The 13,966-nt window shown below is 36.4% G+C and overlaps 1 protein-coding gene across 4 annotated transcripts in view; it reads left to right on the top strand.

Moving 5' to 3' along the window:
• Nucleotides 1-13,966, top strand: part of SMAP1 (small ArfGAP 1) — a 91,477-nt gene that overhangs the window by 17,416 nt on the left and 60,095 nt on the right. For all 4 annotated transcript variants that reach the window (XM_063152970.1, XM_063152968.1, XM_063152969.1 and 1 more), the window contains exons 2-4: nt 9,531-9,664; nt 10,368-10,453; nt 13,420-13,495. In XM_063152970.1, the coding sequence (XP_063009040.1) occupies nt 9,531-9,664; nt 10,368-10,453; nt 13,420-13,495 (296 nt within the window). The remainder of the gene's footprint in view (nt 1-9,530; nt 9,665-10,367; nt 10,454-13,419; nt 13,496-13,966) is intronic.

Raw genomic sequence — 13,966 nt, 5'->3', positions numbered from 1 at the left:
AGTGCTACCCCTTAGCCACATGGAAATGTTATTTCTGAGGCTGTTAGGTTATTGAATGTACCAGGGTTGGCACCCCTGCCATCTCTGGTACTTGGGGCACTGACTTTACTTTCCAAAGGGTGCTGTAGCAGCCAGCAGGCTGGTAGGAGTGCTGTGGCTGTGTCCTGTGTCCTGTGCATGTGTTCTCCTGTACAGTCCCCGACACGGGCTCAGGCTGTCCAGGCGTGGTTGCCAGCCAAGGTCAGGAGCTGCTCTGTTGACAGTTCAGAAGCTGATTATGATTCTGCTTACCTGGCTTGTGTGGGGGATGGGTGAAAGCCGAGGTGTGAAGTACTTCCAAGTCAGGAATGTGAACTCTGGAAGATGGTTTTAAAGGAAGTTTCATTGCAGAGGACTCAGTTATGTTGATATTTTCATTAAAAATAAGTGTTTCAATGAGGTAGGTGTTCTTTTTAAATTCTGTCATCTGATTCCTGAGATAAATAGGAGGTCTTTGGAGGGCAATTCTCAAAAAAAAAAAAAAAATCTCCTTTTTCTTGTAATTTACATGAGGAGGCATCAACTGTGTATTTGTGTATATAACTTTATACTGAACTCTAAACATTGTATTTTATTTCACAACTTAGCTTTTATGTCTATAATCAACTAATATTTGATAAAATTACTTTATTTTGGAAAAGGAATTTGTTAATAAAGTGAAACAGAGTTCTTTCATTTTGTCATCTTACTAGATTGCTTGTGCCAAACAACTGTTAGACAAGAAAAAGACCTGTTCATTTCAAGACTAAACTGACATTACCTGTGTATCTCCAATAGCTAATGTAACCAACCAGTCCTCTGCTTTACAAACTGCACTTGCATATTCCACACTTAGTGGAAGTAAAGCTTTTGCTGTTTGAAATTACTTGGATGCATTCCAGAATTAAAGTTGTTATGAAGCCAGCCACTTGATTTTGTGGCTTAAACATAGAATTGGAGGAACATTCATGTCATTGTACTTCTTTTCTAGGTGAGGCTTGATACAACCCTTGACATTTCTTTGAAATGCTTTTAGCAATTTTTGATGCTACAGAAGCGAGTGAATAAGTGAGCCGAAGGAATAATTGAAACTGATATGTGTTTCTCTCTCTGACTTACAGAGATGGGACAGAGTTGTGCAGGGGAAGAGTTTCATTCATTATACTTCTACAGAGCGTATTTGGAATTATGAATAGATCTGCACTTTATGGGTTTTTTTGATGGCTTTCATGAAAAATGGTTATCTAAACCAAAAGACAAACTTGGAGGAATTCTGTCCATGAAACTCTACTACCTGCGAGACACTGGCTAAAAATAGCTAAGTAATGATTCTAAGGCTTGTCCTCCCACTGTTCCTGCAGTGTACCTTGAACCACATGAATCTAGGTGCTATTCACCTGGGCTCTGGAATAGTGTACTTGAGTTGTGTGCCTTCAGAACAATTTCATGCTGTTGAGTTTGACTTTATCTAAAACATGAAAACAGCCTGTTACAAACAGTTATTGTTTAAGCTCCTGTCACGCTTTTCTAAATGTGGTAAATTTTAAGTTCTCAAATTCTGGTCTTGACTCTCTGAACACAGGTGTACTGCACCAGCTGTGAGAGACTGCTAACAACTACCATTTATGCCCTTTGTTGCCTTTGTTTATATAAAAAAGTATTTTGCTGCATACTTTGACACCTTAAAAGCACATAAAGACTGAGCTTGTGTAGTTTTCCCAGTCATGGGCATGGAAATAAAGCAAGGAAGCCTCTTCTGCTGTAAAGGAAGTTATGGTTAATGTTGGAGTAGATGTGACGTGAGAACATGCTTCAGGCTATTTGGTCTGTTTAATCAGAAACTAATTCAGTGGATCAGGTGATGAGTAAATAGTGCTTTATCAGTAGTCTCAAAAGACTTAAGGTTCAAGTGCCTTGAAGAATATTTCGTAGAATAAAGATTCTCGTACTGTGGTTCTTACATGCTTTCCTTTACTTCAAAATCTTTATGCAAGATCTTTTGTTCTTTGAAAGGTTTGCTTAATTCGCAAAGTCTCTTTTTGTGGACATCAACATTGCAATTTAGCTTTTTGTCTTGGGGGTGGGTGGGTGCTGTTTTCTTGAAGGATTTGTTTCAATCCCCCACCCCATTGAGCCCAGGAGTCTGTCAATCAGAAATGGGGATAGTGGATCTCCCTTTTGCATGAAAAACTAAGCAACTGCCAATGAAATTAGTAAGAGATGGTCTTTGAACCAACAGGATTAGACTGAAAAAGCATAATAGTAAATTATTTGCTTGGAGTATTTCAGTATTATTTTGATTTAATTGCTGTCTCTAATGTGTAATATTTTGAACAGAGAAACTTGGAGAATCTTTGTAAGTTCTGCATTGTTCTTTTATTCTTCCCTGAGTAGCCACTGGAGAAGGGACTGTTTTGTGTTGACTATGATCTTCTTGTATTGAATTGAATTACATAAAATACAACTGCTGCTTACTTGTTTTCCTTCTTTTCTCTCTACCTGCTATGAAAGGGTGCTTGTCTCCTGTTCACAATCTTTATTTGTATCTCAGCTTGGAGAAGTTAGATATTTTCTGAATATATTCTTTCCTAACTTAATTGAAATCTCGAGTAGCAGAACACTTGAGCAGTATGAATTGGGTGTGGGAGTAATGCAAAGAGACAGAGCACTGCATGGATATGCTTGGATTGATGCAAAAACTGAGGCTTTCTTTGGCCAAAAGTGATAGTTTTTGGGAACTGACTAACAAGCACTCGGGATGAGTCAGGTGTGAACATTTTCTTGTAGTTAATTCTCTGTTCCACAAGATGGAGCCAGTTCTTTGGGAAATCAAGTCTGTCAAACAGCAGCCAGATTTGGGGAAACAAATCAGAGTTAAAGTAACTTCACTGCACTTATGGGTAAAGGACAGGCAGGGTGCTGTTGAGAGAAAAAAGGAATTGTAGTCTGTCAGAAGTCTTTAAAGATGTTGTCCTAAGATATTTGCTACAGACAATATTAGAGATGCAAAGTTAGTATTCTATTATGTGTAATTCTTGGCTTCCTTCCTTGTAGAATTTCTAACTGGTAACTATAAGAATGTAAAGTGAAAACTAGCTTTGTGTTTATGTGTCTGTATCATACAAACCATATTTAAAACTAGTTTTGACAAGCTTTTTTCATTTAAAACTTTGTCTCAAAACTTATTAGTTTCCTGGTAAGCTGGTTTTACACACATATTGTAAAGGATTCAGAATTACTTGTGAAGATGTAAAACGGTTGTCCTTCCCTTTAACAACACGTGTAAAATTGAAGGGCTTCATGATTGCTTTTTTCACCTCAATTCAGACCTCTGTGTTCTCTCTATAACTTAAGATGTTTGGGGAGAGGGGTCAGCACCTGTATTGAGCAAAAGGAGTGCTGCAGTATTAACTGCAGTTGCAGAAAGCTGAACAGACCGTGGGGGAAGGAAAATCTGAACTGGTGTAATGAGGAAAGCAGCCATCATCATTCGACTTCATAGTCAAATCTCCAGTGAAATTATTCTTGCTCTTTTGTGGATGTCTCCCAGTTACATCATGTTCAAATACTTCTCGTTTTCTTTTGCCTCTTTTTAGTTTGCTCTGGTCTCCACTGCTTGCTTTTTTTTTAAATTTCCTTTTTCCTCCCCCTTTTTTTTTTCCTGGCATGTTTGTGTGATAGGTTCTCCTGCTCTGGGCCAGTCTTGTCTGATAGTGTATAATATTTCTTGCTAATTTCCTACTGCAGTTGGAAGCTGAGTAGAGGACAGAGTGTTGACTGAGATGTTTAAAACAGTTAAAAGATTTTTTTTAACTAATCAAGTGGAGAGCTAAAGCAATGTTTCACACTGTATTGACTGCTTGGATTCGTATACTGTCAGTAGTGTTAGTTCACTTTTTTTTTAATGCTGATAAAAGTACTTTTTCCTCAGCATTTTAAATGAACTGTACCACGTAAGCCTTGTTTAGTACTGATGCAGTACTATACATGTGCTATGAAAAATAAAACCTGAGCAGTTGGAGTAAAACTTAAATCTTGGACATGTGAACACTAATGTACTTTGTGTTTTATTTCCTTTGAAAATGCACTATACCAGTTTCAGCATTAAAATTCCCAGCGTTATTCTTGCCCAAAGATGTTTGTCAGCTGTACTCATAAGTGGATGGCTGAATTGTGTAGAAGTGCATTAGGAGAGTTTGTCAGCAATGTGTGAGTTTTGATGGTGGCTTCTTCAATCAGCTTATTCTAAAATAGTGGAGCAGAGCACATGGTCCTTTCTGAGGGAGTTGATGGGACCAGAGAAGAAAGTGGTATTTGGGAGTATGTGCACAAACGCGCATATGGCTTTTTTTAAGCACGTGCAAGATATGAATCCAGTTTAAATAATATGGAGGAGAAATCTGTCATCAAAAATTGGATCCTGAAAAAAGGAAAGTGTGAGGGAAAAGTGGGAAAGATTTTGAAATGTATTGAGAGAAAAGCTTTAGCCTCACCAGAGAATATGTAAAATGATGCCTTTTTCACAAAATTCACACTTTGATGTGCACTTTAGAATGAAAGAATGGCATGTGAGATTGGATAACTTTTTTTGCAGTTTAAAAATTGGCTTGAAATCAACTTATCTGAAGAGTTTTATCTGAAATTATGCAAAGTGCTTTCAAGCTCTTTATTGCTTAAATTTTAAACAGCTGAAGTTGGTTTTTGAAATGTTCACAGTTTTTTAATAGCTGTAGATATTTCTGTGAGTAGGGATAATGTTGGTTCCATACAATAACTATACTGGCATGGAAGTCTACTGTAACTAGAAGTAAACTCTCCAGGATTTTTCTTAAATTCATGAATTACCTAAAACGTCTGAAAACTTAAAGATATAACAGGCTACATTGTTTCTTGATGGCTAAGTATTTATTATGGCCCAGATGGTCTCTAATAAAGGACTCCTTAAATACCTTAAATACGTCACAGTTAGTGCTGTTTCTGTGCACCTGATTGAATTCTAGTACATATTTGTCATGTCCCTTTGGTCATTTGGGGTCTCACGTCCCTGACTCTTCCCTCCTGGCCTCTTGCCCACTCCCTGCCTGCTGGGTAGGGATGGAAAAGCCAAAGCATTACTGTTACCAGGACTGTTCTGGTCACAAATCCAAAGCATATCTCCATAGGAGCTGCAATGCAGCAAGTTAACTCCATCCCAGCCAAGCCCAGTATTGGGAAATGTTCTTGGTGTTTTTATTTAACATGTAATAGCCAAGACTCCAAATTAATTGTTGTGCAGCTATATGATGGCTCAAATCCACATTTCTGTTTAGCTCTTACAAGAAACTTGCACTTGTGCTGTGTTTAAATTTCCAGTCAAAATTCATTACTCCTTTTTATGAAGGCAACTGAATTGCAGTTGTCAGTAGGACTAAACACACACAATAAACCTTGTGCACCTAAAAAAATAACCTTGTTATTTTAAGGATTCTTTGAATTGTATGTGACCTAATGCATTCAGAATCTTGTCATGATTTCTCTGGAAGACAGCACACACCTTCACAGCCACTGGCTAAGAACTGAAATAGGAATTTAGGTCTAACCAGTAAATGATGTATAGAAATATGGCAAAGAAAGTTTAACATGAAGAAAAAAGAAAATTTATTCATCTCTTGGAAGCAGCAATCTGTCTTTGGGTTGCTGAAGTTTATTCCTTTGTTCAGCTGGGCAGTGTTCCAGGGACTTCACAGTATTCTAGTATATAGTCTAGTATAAATATTGGTCATTTTCAGTCCTATGGCTTTTTTCCTAAAATTAACTTTAGTAAAGGATAAAAGAGACTGAAAATATTTTCAAGCAGTTGTCTATATCTTAGATAACTGAAGAAGTAACTTTATTTTTATATTGGAGTGGTGCAGCAAGCTGCTGAAGTGCACATTGGCACTTCTAGTAAAAATTCAAATGGCTTTCAGAAGAACAAAATTACAATTCTATTAAAACTTACATCAAACGTGACAAGTATTTCAAGTTACTATTGGCTGACTGAAGTTGCAGTGTACAGTGCAGCTCTAGGTAGGTAAAGTAGCATTACTAATGACATGTAAAGGTGTTTTAAATAATATAAAATAGCAGTCACCAAGATTCTTGATGTCCAGTCTTCATTTCTGAAGCCAAATAGCCATCTTTTTAATTGGCTAGCCATGGCAAAGAAAAATATATACAGCAGTTAAACCAGGTTACTCTTGAAAATTTTTCTAAAGGAAACCAAATGTATCTTTAAAGGCCCAACAAAAAGAAACCTGCAAATATTAATATTGGTGCAAAATATTTACTGTGTACAGAAACAAGGATCCTGACTTCATATAGAATTGACAGCACTGTAAATTGTTTATTGAATCACTCTGAACATTTTTCACATAGAAAGGTTTGCAGCCTAGGCTTTAGTTGACCGTTTGGTTAAGTCAAGCATAGTTGGTATGATGAACACACAGAAAATATTTTCTGATTTCTCTTGCCTAGTGCTTAACTGTGGTTATGATTGATTTGGATTAATGAAAACATTTTTCATTTGAAGTGTTTAATATTGCATATTGTCATTACTTGGAATTAAATTCAGAGGTTTCACATGATTATTTTTGTCTGGCCTCAGGTTTGCCTGTTATTCCACTGTTTAATTTGTTCCTTCATTGCTTAAATATATTTGATTTCCAAAATTTATTTCATAAATAAGTACTAATTAATCAAATTGGAGCTTTTGGGAAAATACAAAATTGCTCTTTTCCAGGAGAAAGCCATCTACTTCAAAAGTTGTATTACTTTTTGTTAACAAAGCTTTCAGTGTTTGTTAACAAAATTTTCTTAATGAAGTTTCAATATTTTAACTACAATTAATAATCTCTCTCTTAATTTATTTAGACTTCAGTCATGTCAAGTCCTCCTTTTGTTCTTGTCTCATTCATGTAGAATTTGCCTGTCTGGTATCTCCAGTACCTGGATAGTAGGAAATTCATGTGATGTGTAGTTGTACAAACTCATCTGTGGTGAAAAGTTCATAGTGGTTGCATAAACACCCTGTAGGGATAGAAACTTGGACAGCACACAGGTACTACAGTTAAACCCCTTGTGTCCCTGTAGTAACCTGATCAAAACTAGCTCTAGTTTTCAGAAGACACACGGGCTATACTTCAAAGGGAAAACTGGAGAAGCTGTTGGGTACACAAGACTTTATCTTATCTATTTCTAAACTGTCATGGCTAGATGAATCTTTTGTATAAACTGAGGTACTTGATCTATCTTGGTGGAATGGCTATGAAGGTTTTTTAATTAAGTTTCTTCTGGTGGACTATTTTAGCTGAAACTTGATTAATAGGTTGAGGTAAATGACCTGCAAAACTCTATCCTGGAGCACTAAAACTAAAAGTGGTATAAATTTTAAGTGAGGCCTTCCCATAATATAAATCTACCAAGTGTAAGAGTGAGTATTTTGTGTCTGTAGTGTTTTATAGGGAGAAATAAAAAGGCAGATCAATAGGTTGCTAGTTGTTGTAGTATTTAGGACACGTTGCAAACAGTCTCACCAGTCTTACCTGACTAGTAGTAGTTGTAATGTAAAATTGTCATATGGGAAAAAATGTGTTAGGTGGATGAGTAATTCCTAGATCTTTTGACCCTTGAAATCTAATTTTATGATAGTAGCACTTACTTTGAAGGCTGCCAGTCATTTTAATGATTATGGTCTTAAAGGTCAAGCAGTGCACATCAAGTGCTCTGACTTTTTGAGATATTGAGCAAGATAAATTAAAAGCTAGGTGATTACCCTAAATATTGCTAGTATTTCCACTAGTAAGAGTAATGCTTCTTGCAGCAAATGTGGGGATCTGTGAATGTGTCTTGGGATTTTCAAATACCCTTTCTAAGGAATGGAGTCCAACTGAAAGGATTTCTCCCGTTCCCTTGTTTTGGCTATTGCTTGAGCAGTGCTTAAACACTATCAGAGCTTTTCTCTTCCTGTTCTGTTCCCCAGAGTTTAAAGGCTGAGTGGGTGGGCAGAACATGCAGCTGAGGTGTCTGCTGACTGGAATAGATCATTCTATGCCATGTGATAAAGTGCTCAAGCAACAAATGCTCAAGGAAAGGAAGAAAGGACAATTTGGTTATAGTGGTGTCCAAAACAAGTTGTGGGTGCTGAAGCACAGCTTCCTAGGAAGTGGCTGGTCAGCTCCCTGGCCATGGGAAGTAATGAAGAAATCCTTCCTTCTCTCTTTCCCCACTTTTGTCTGCGGTTTTTGCTTCACTTATAAGTGAAGCAGTCTTCACTTGCAGACTGTTATCTCAGTCTGCAAGCCTTCTCACCTTCCTGCTCTTTTCTCCCTGTCCTGTAGGAGAGGAGGGTGAATGAGCAGCTCTGTGGGTGTTTGCCAGCTCAAACCAACACAGTTCTAAGCAAAAGATCAGGAGAGGGAAGCAGAAAGCTCTTCTGTAGGTCCCAGGAAAGTGTTCATTCAATATATTGGTATTGAAATGCAAACAGCTGCAGTTGCAGGAGTAGTCTAAGGGCACATTTGTCTTACAAAAGCAGAAAATAACTGCTTGAAATGTTTTGCAACTCTTCAATATACCTTCTTGCTTTTGATGGTAATTATTTAATCTTTTAACTTCTTAGAGCTCAGAACTAGATGGACTTCAGAGTAGTACTTTTAACAGTGATGATGTACAGAGCTGGAATAAAATTATATAAATGTGTTTAATTAGAGAGTGAATACTTGTTTCAAGGGAAAAATCCTAAGTGTCAATGTGATAATTCAGGCCAGCATACTTTAACTGTCTCAAAATGCAAGCACAGTTGAGAAACAATGGTGGTTAGTAAATCAGCCTGATTCTGTTGGAAAATCCATTTGGCTGTGAATGGTAGTTTAGAAATCAAGGATACTGGACATAATCAGTTTTCCACATTCTTAGATGGATATTTTTATCAGCTGGTTTTGCAAATCTCTGTATAAGCATTTCCTAAGAGCTTGCATGCTACTGTTGTAGAGCCTATGCTATATGAGGTGTTTGTTGCATTAATATAAGATTGCCCTGCAGTTAATTTCAATTTAAGTAGTGATGCATGTCTTAGGAACCTTTTAAATGGAAAAAAAGGGAAAAAAGGAACAACTTCTGCTTCTTGTGTTGATGCTTCATCTGAAGCATAGCCATAAAGATTATTCAAGATGCAAGAAAAAATCTTATTGCTAGTAAGCAAACTTTATAAACTCTGTTGTATTGTTTTGGAGGTGGGGAGGTGGACACAGCATATACACTTTCTAGATAAATCTGACTGGTTAATGTTTTGTGACATTATTCAGAAGCAGAAATCTGTGAATAAATTTGTTAACACTGGAAATTGTTAAAAGTGATAGATACTCTAGAGAGGCAGAGGTGAGCCTTTATTCAAGCCTGTTCATTTGTGTTGTCGATATAGAGTTATGCCAGAGAAAATCCTCACAGTATATGGAATTTTGAAAATAATTTATTTATTTCCTCGTTCCTTTTAGGACCAAGATGGGCTTCCTGGAACACTGGTGTTTTTATCTGCATCAGATGTGCTGGAATACATCGAAATCTTGGGGTTCATATATCAAGGGTCAAGTCTGTCAACTTGGATCAATGGACACCAGAGCAAATACAGGTAGAATATCTTCAAATATGTTTCCAGTTTGGAAGGTATGTCAGGAGTACTTCTGAAAGGATTTGCATTTATCATGATGCCCTGCTTACATGTTTTACAATCCTATTAGCTTTTGCATGTGTCATACTTCTACTGTAGTGAGCCTAAGTTCATAAAACTCACTTCAGAAGTTGGTTTGCCTCTAATTTCTGTATCATTTTAGAGGTGTTCTACCTTACCCCAGGGACTCTGAAAGCTACTTCTTGGTTGTATCTGTAGAAAAAGTGTTGTAAGCCTTTTTAATAAGTATCAGGACAGTAGCACTCACATATCTGTGTGATATGTGGTTGTGTTCTTTTGGTGTATCAAGCACTGAGTCTTCCAGGTATGCTCCAGTCTGAAGCCTCTTCCTGCCATCAGGCAAATTTTCTTACTCTTTGTCTTCCTGGTCTGAAGAGCCATCCTGAGAGATCAAAGCTTGTCTTTCCCTGGGTGGGTTGGTTTACACTGCAAACAGGATCCATGTTGCTAGCTTTGTCCATCAAGGCTGGGCAGGCAGCCCTCCTGTGCCGTGCTGGTATCTCTCAAGACCTATGGCAACAGGGAGCTCTCCAAGTTAAAAACTTGGGATGGCATTTAAGCACTCCACAGTAGCATTCTGACTGTTTCAGAATTTAAACTATTGACAGACATGAACTAACTGTTTTCTACCACTTTTCCCTAGTGCATGCAGGAAATGGGAAATACTAAAGCAAGACTACTCTATGAAGCTAATCTGCCAGAGAACTTCCGAAGACCTCAAACAGATCAGTATCCTTATTGTTTGGGCTTTCACATTGAAATGACTTCTAATGCAATTGAGATGTTATGACTGTTTCAAGGAATTGCTACATTTGTCAGCTTATGTTATTTATTTCATTGATATTGTTGTATAAGAAATGATAGTGGAAGTTGAGAACAGTTCAGAAAAGATTTAAATTACTTCAGTTATAGCAAATCTACTTCATAATGTGATTTGGCAAGCACCATTTATTTTTGCTTTCAGAGGAGGTAACTTCATAAATTCCCTGTATGTAGGAAGTTAAGAGTGATACTGGAGAGCTCTTGAATATTTTCTTTGTCTTGAGTAACTGCCATCTGAAGTTTGGAAGCATTTGATCAGGAAATAATGAGCTGAATGGTACACTAAAATAAGCCATTGCATCTTACTCCAGTGAAGCATGGATTTCTCTCTAGGTGACTAGCATGGAAATTCATAAATAAACCCAAGCTCTCCCAGGGCCACCAGTTGTGTTTGTGTGTGGTTGTCACTGTGTACCTGGACAGGAAGGGTTGGAAGAAAAGCAGTCTGCTGGCAATAAATAACTTTTCTCATTAAATACCTTTACTGAATCACTAGGATAATATATAATGGCATTAATTTAGGTCTGGGTTTTTTTCTTGATTTAGTCAAGTTACTCCATAGGTACGATTTGCTTCACCTGATCTTATTGTAACTTTTTAATTATAATGAGATCCTAAACATCTACTCTTAAGTGAGCTGAGTCTTTCCCCAGCTACAGGAGCTGATAAACAGACTTAGTTGTAACTTGATCTTAATTTGCTATATACAAAGATGATTCTGGTTCTTCTGTTTATTAGATACTACACTCAATATAACAGAAGATTTTTTTTTTTTCCCTTTGGAAGAGTTAGACTTGTTAAAAAATGCACTTGAGCAAAACAGATACTTTTTTCATATTCTAGAAGCTTTTGCATTAAACATACATCCTCATAAGAAAAGAATCAGATAGCACCATAGTACTCCAGCTGTAATATTCTGTAACTTTATTTTAGCCATATGATTGAAATATTTTGACTAAAACTTACTCAAAAATGGAACTTGAGGATGTGTTGTTTTTTTTTTTTTTTTTTTTGCTGCAACTAACTTAAATTTGCTGGTGCTACTGCAGGAAAAGTAATAATGCTTTAAACTTTTCTTGTCAGATCAGACCAAAAGTCTAATTTTTAGACTTTTGAAATAGTTCTTTTTTTCATGCTGTATGCCTTGAATTAATTACATACCCTTTTTAATAGCTGTGGACTATCTGGTGGACTTAGTCAACTGAATATACTTCGTTGCCTGTGTTTTCTTTATTAACACTGTATTGTCATAAGAGGTGATTGCAACAATTTCTGATTTATTTCTCAATTTTTGCATAACTTTGGCAGCTACTTACCTACTTGGCATTCATGACAAGCTGTTGTGTTATAGATGTTTTTTGCCTTTTTTATTTGCCCATTGTATCACTACAAAATAGTATTGATGCTTAGTATGTCATCAGTGTTCTGCTTGTGAATATTCTTATATTCTAAACATTCTTTTGGATAAACGTTGAAACTATTTTGCATGTAATGATCAGTTTTGTATATGTTCATCTATATTAGTATTTGACTTCCTATAATATGCTTCTAGTTTTATACTATAATATACTTCTAGTTTTAAGGTAGTAAAGTGGAGACACAGGAGGAATGTGTTTTTGTGGGATCTGCTCAAAATTTCCTGCTAAAGATCCCTCTTCATTTCTGCTTCTTAATCACAAGAGTAACCTTTCTAAGCATTTTTTTTCCTTCCCTGGTACTTGACAGGGATGCTGTAGTATAGGAACTAACTTTTAGGATCATTGTGATTTTTTATTTTTCTTTAATGAAAGCTTTTTACTGTTGAAAGATGTTTTTTCAGCAACAATAAATAATTTTTTCACACTATTAGTACTAAGACTGTTGTACCTTCAAAGTGCTCAGGATGCCCTTTGCAATTTATATATATTTGGAAAGAGGTAGAAAGCAGTGTTTTGATTTTCGTAACTTTTATGAAACTGTCTTCAGGTCACATTTGCATACTGTTTGAAACTATGATTTTTGAAAATATAATTTGATGCACAGAATGAAGGGACTGAGTGCTCTGAATTTAGTGTTAATCTTAGGATACAGTATGTGGAGCTAAGAGTATCTTTCCATCAACTGAGGAAAAATGCTTTGGAAGTTTGAGGCAAAGAGTGTGAGCTTCCACAGTTGCAATATCAGTTTTTGAATAGATAATCACATTGCTGGACAAAGTAGTTAAATTTATTCTTCAGATCCTAGAGAGTCAGCTTTACTAAATGTAAAGTATTCACGTTGCTTTGGATGAGCTGCTTTATGAAGCTGAGAGAGTAACTGAGGAAAACAACTGGCTGTCCTTTTTGCATTTGAGCTACTGAGTTGTCAGTTCTGGTTTTCTACAGCAATATGCTTGCTGCTGTTTCCACCTTTGCTTCAATATCTTTTTATCATTAGTTGTTTTGGCTTTTTTTCCCCTTCCACAGGGATGTTTGTTTTAACAGGAGACTCTCATGGAGGACTTGGTCATCTCAGAGAAGTGTTTATGATGAGCATTTGATAAATGGTATAACATGCAAATCAGAGAACAGATACATACATTTCACCTCTTCTATAAAGAGAAAGTATTTTTCCCCAAGTTAAGATGGTAAACTATAATTATTTACCATATATGAGTACCATTGTTCAAGTATTTTCAGTCCTACAGCCATGTATAATAAAATAAATACCAGGTGAAAATGTCCTAATTGTGAAACACTGAGTTACTTTTACTCTATCTTTCTCATATTGTTCAGAGATTAAGCTGATTTACAAAGAAGCTCACTTTGGGCACTGCAGCAGCAGTTGTTCTGTGTAGAGTGGTTGATGTTACTATTTATATGAATGCATATTTTCCTTAAACTAGCTACTTCCAGAGCTGTGGAATTTTTCATCAGGGATAAGTATGAAAAGAAGAAGTATTATGATAAAAATGCAATTAATGCCTTCAATGTAAGTAAACACTTTAACCAGGAATTGTTACTTTGTTTTTGAAAGCTATGTAAGAGAAATGTAGTGAACATTATGCATGTTAAAATGTCTTTTACATTTGAAAACCTTTTGACTCAGACCTAAGTGCTTTTATTCTCTATCTTTTGAAGACTATTCCTAGGTTCCATAAATTTTACCTCTGTTGTCTATTACATTCATATTAGCAAAGCATTATGATCCAACAAGTTTTATGATCCTTTATTTTATGGTTTTCCCTCATGGGTATTTCTTTAACAGTACCATTTGAGTCTTTTTTATTTATCTTTTCCATGTTACAGGGGTAAGATAGGATTATTGTTTATGGTGACATGGTCTTCCCTCATCCTCTGTAAACCTTGATGAGAAATCCTAGGGTGTTTTGAGCCCTTCTTCTGCTGAATTCCAGGCTGTTGCTTGTGGTGAGGTGCACTGTAGTGCACACACAGGCAGTAC

The sequence above is a fragment of the Melospiza melodia genome, chromosome 3, assembly GCF_035770615.1.
Source record: "Melospiza melodia melodia isolate bMelMel2 chromosome 3, bMelMel2.pri, whole genome shotgun sequence".
Classification (NCBI taxonomy): domain Eukaryota; kingdom Metazoa; phylum Chordata; class Aves; order Passeriformes; family Passerellidae; genus Melospiza; species Melospiza melodia.
Note: the sequence above shows the minus strand (reverse complement) of the source record. Positions and strands in the feature narration are given on the sequence as shown.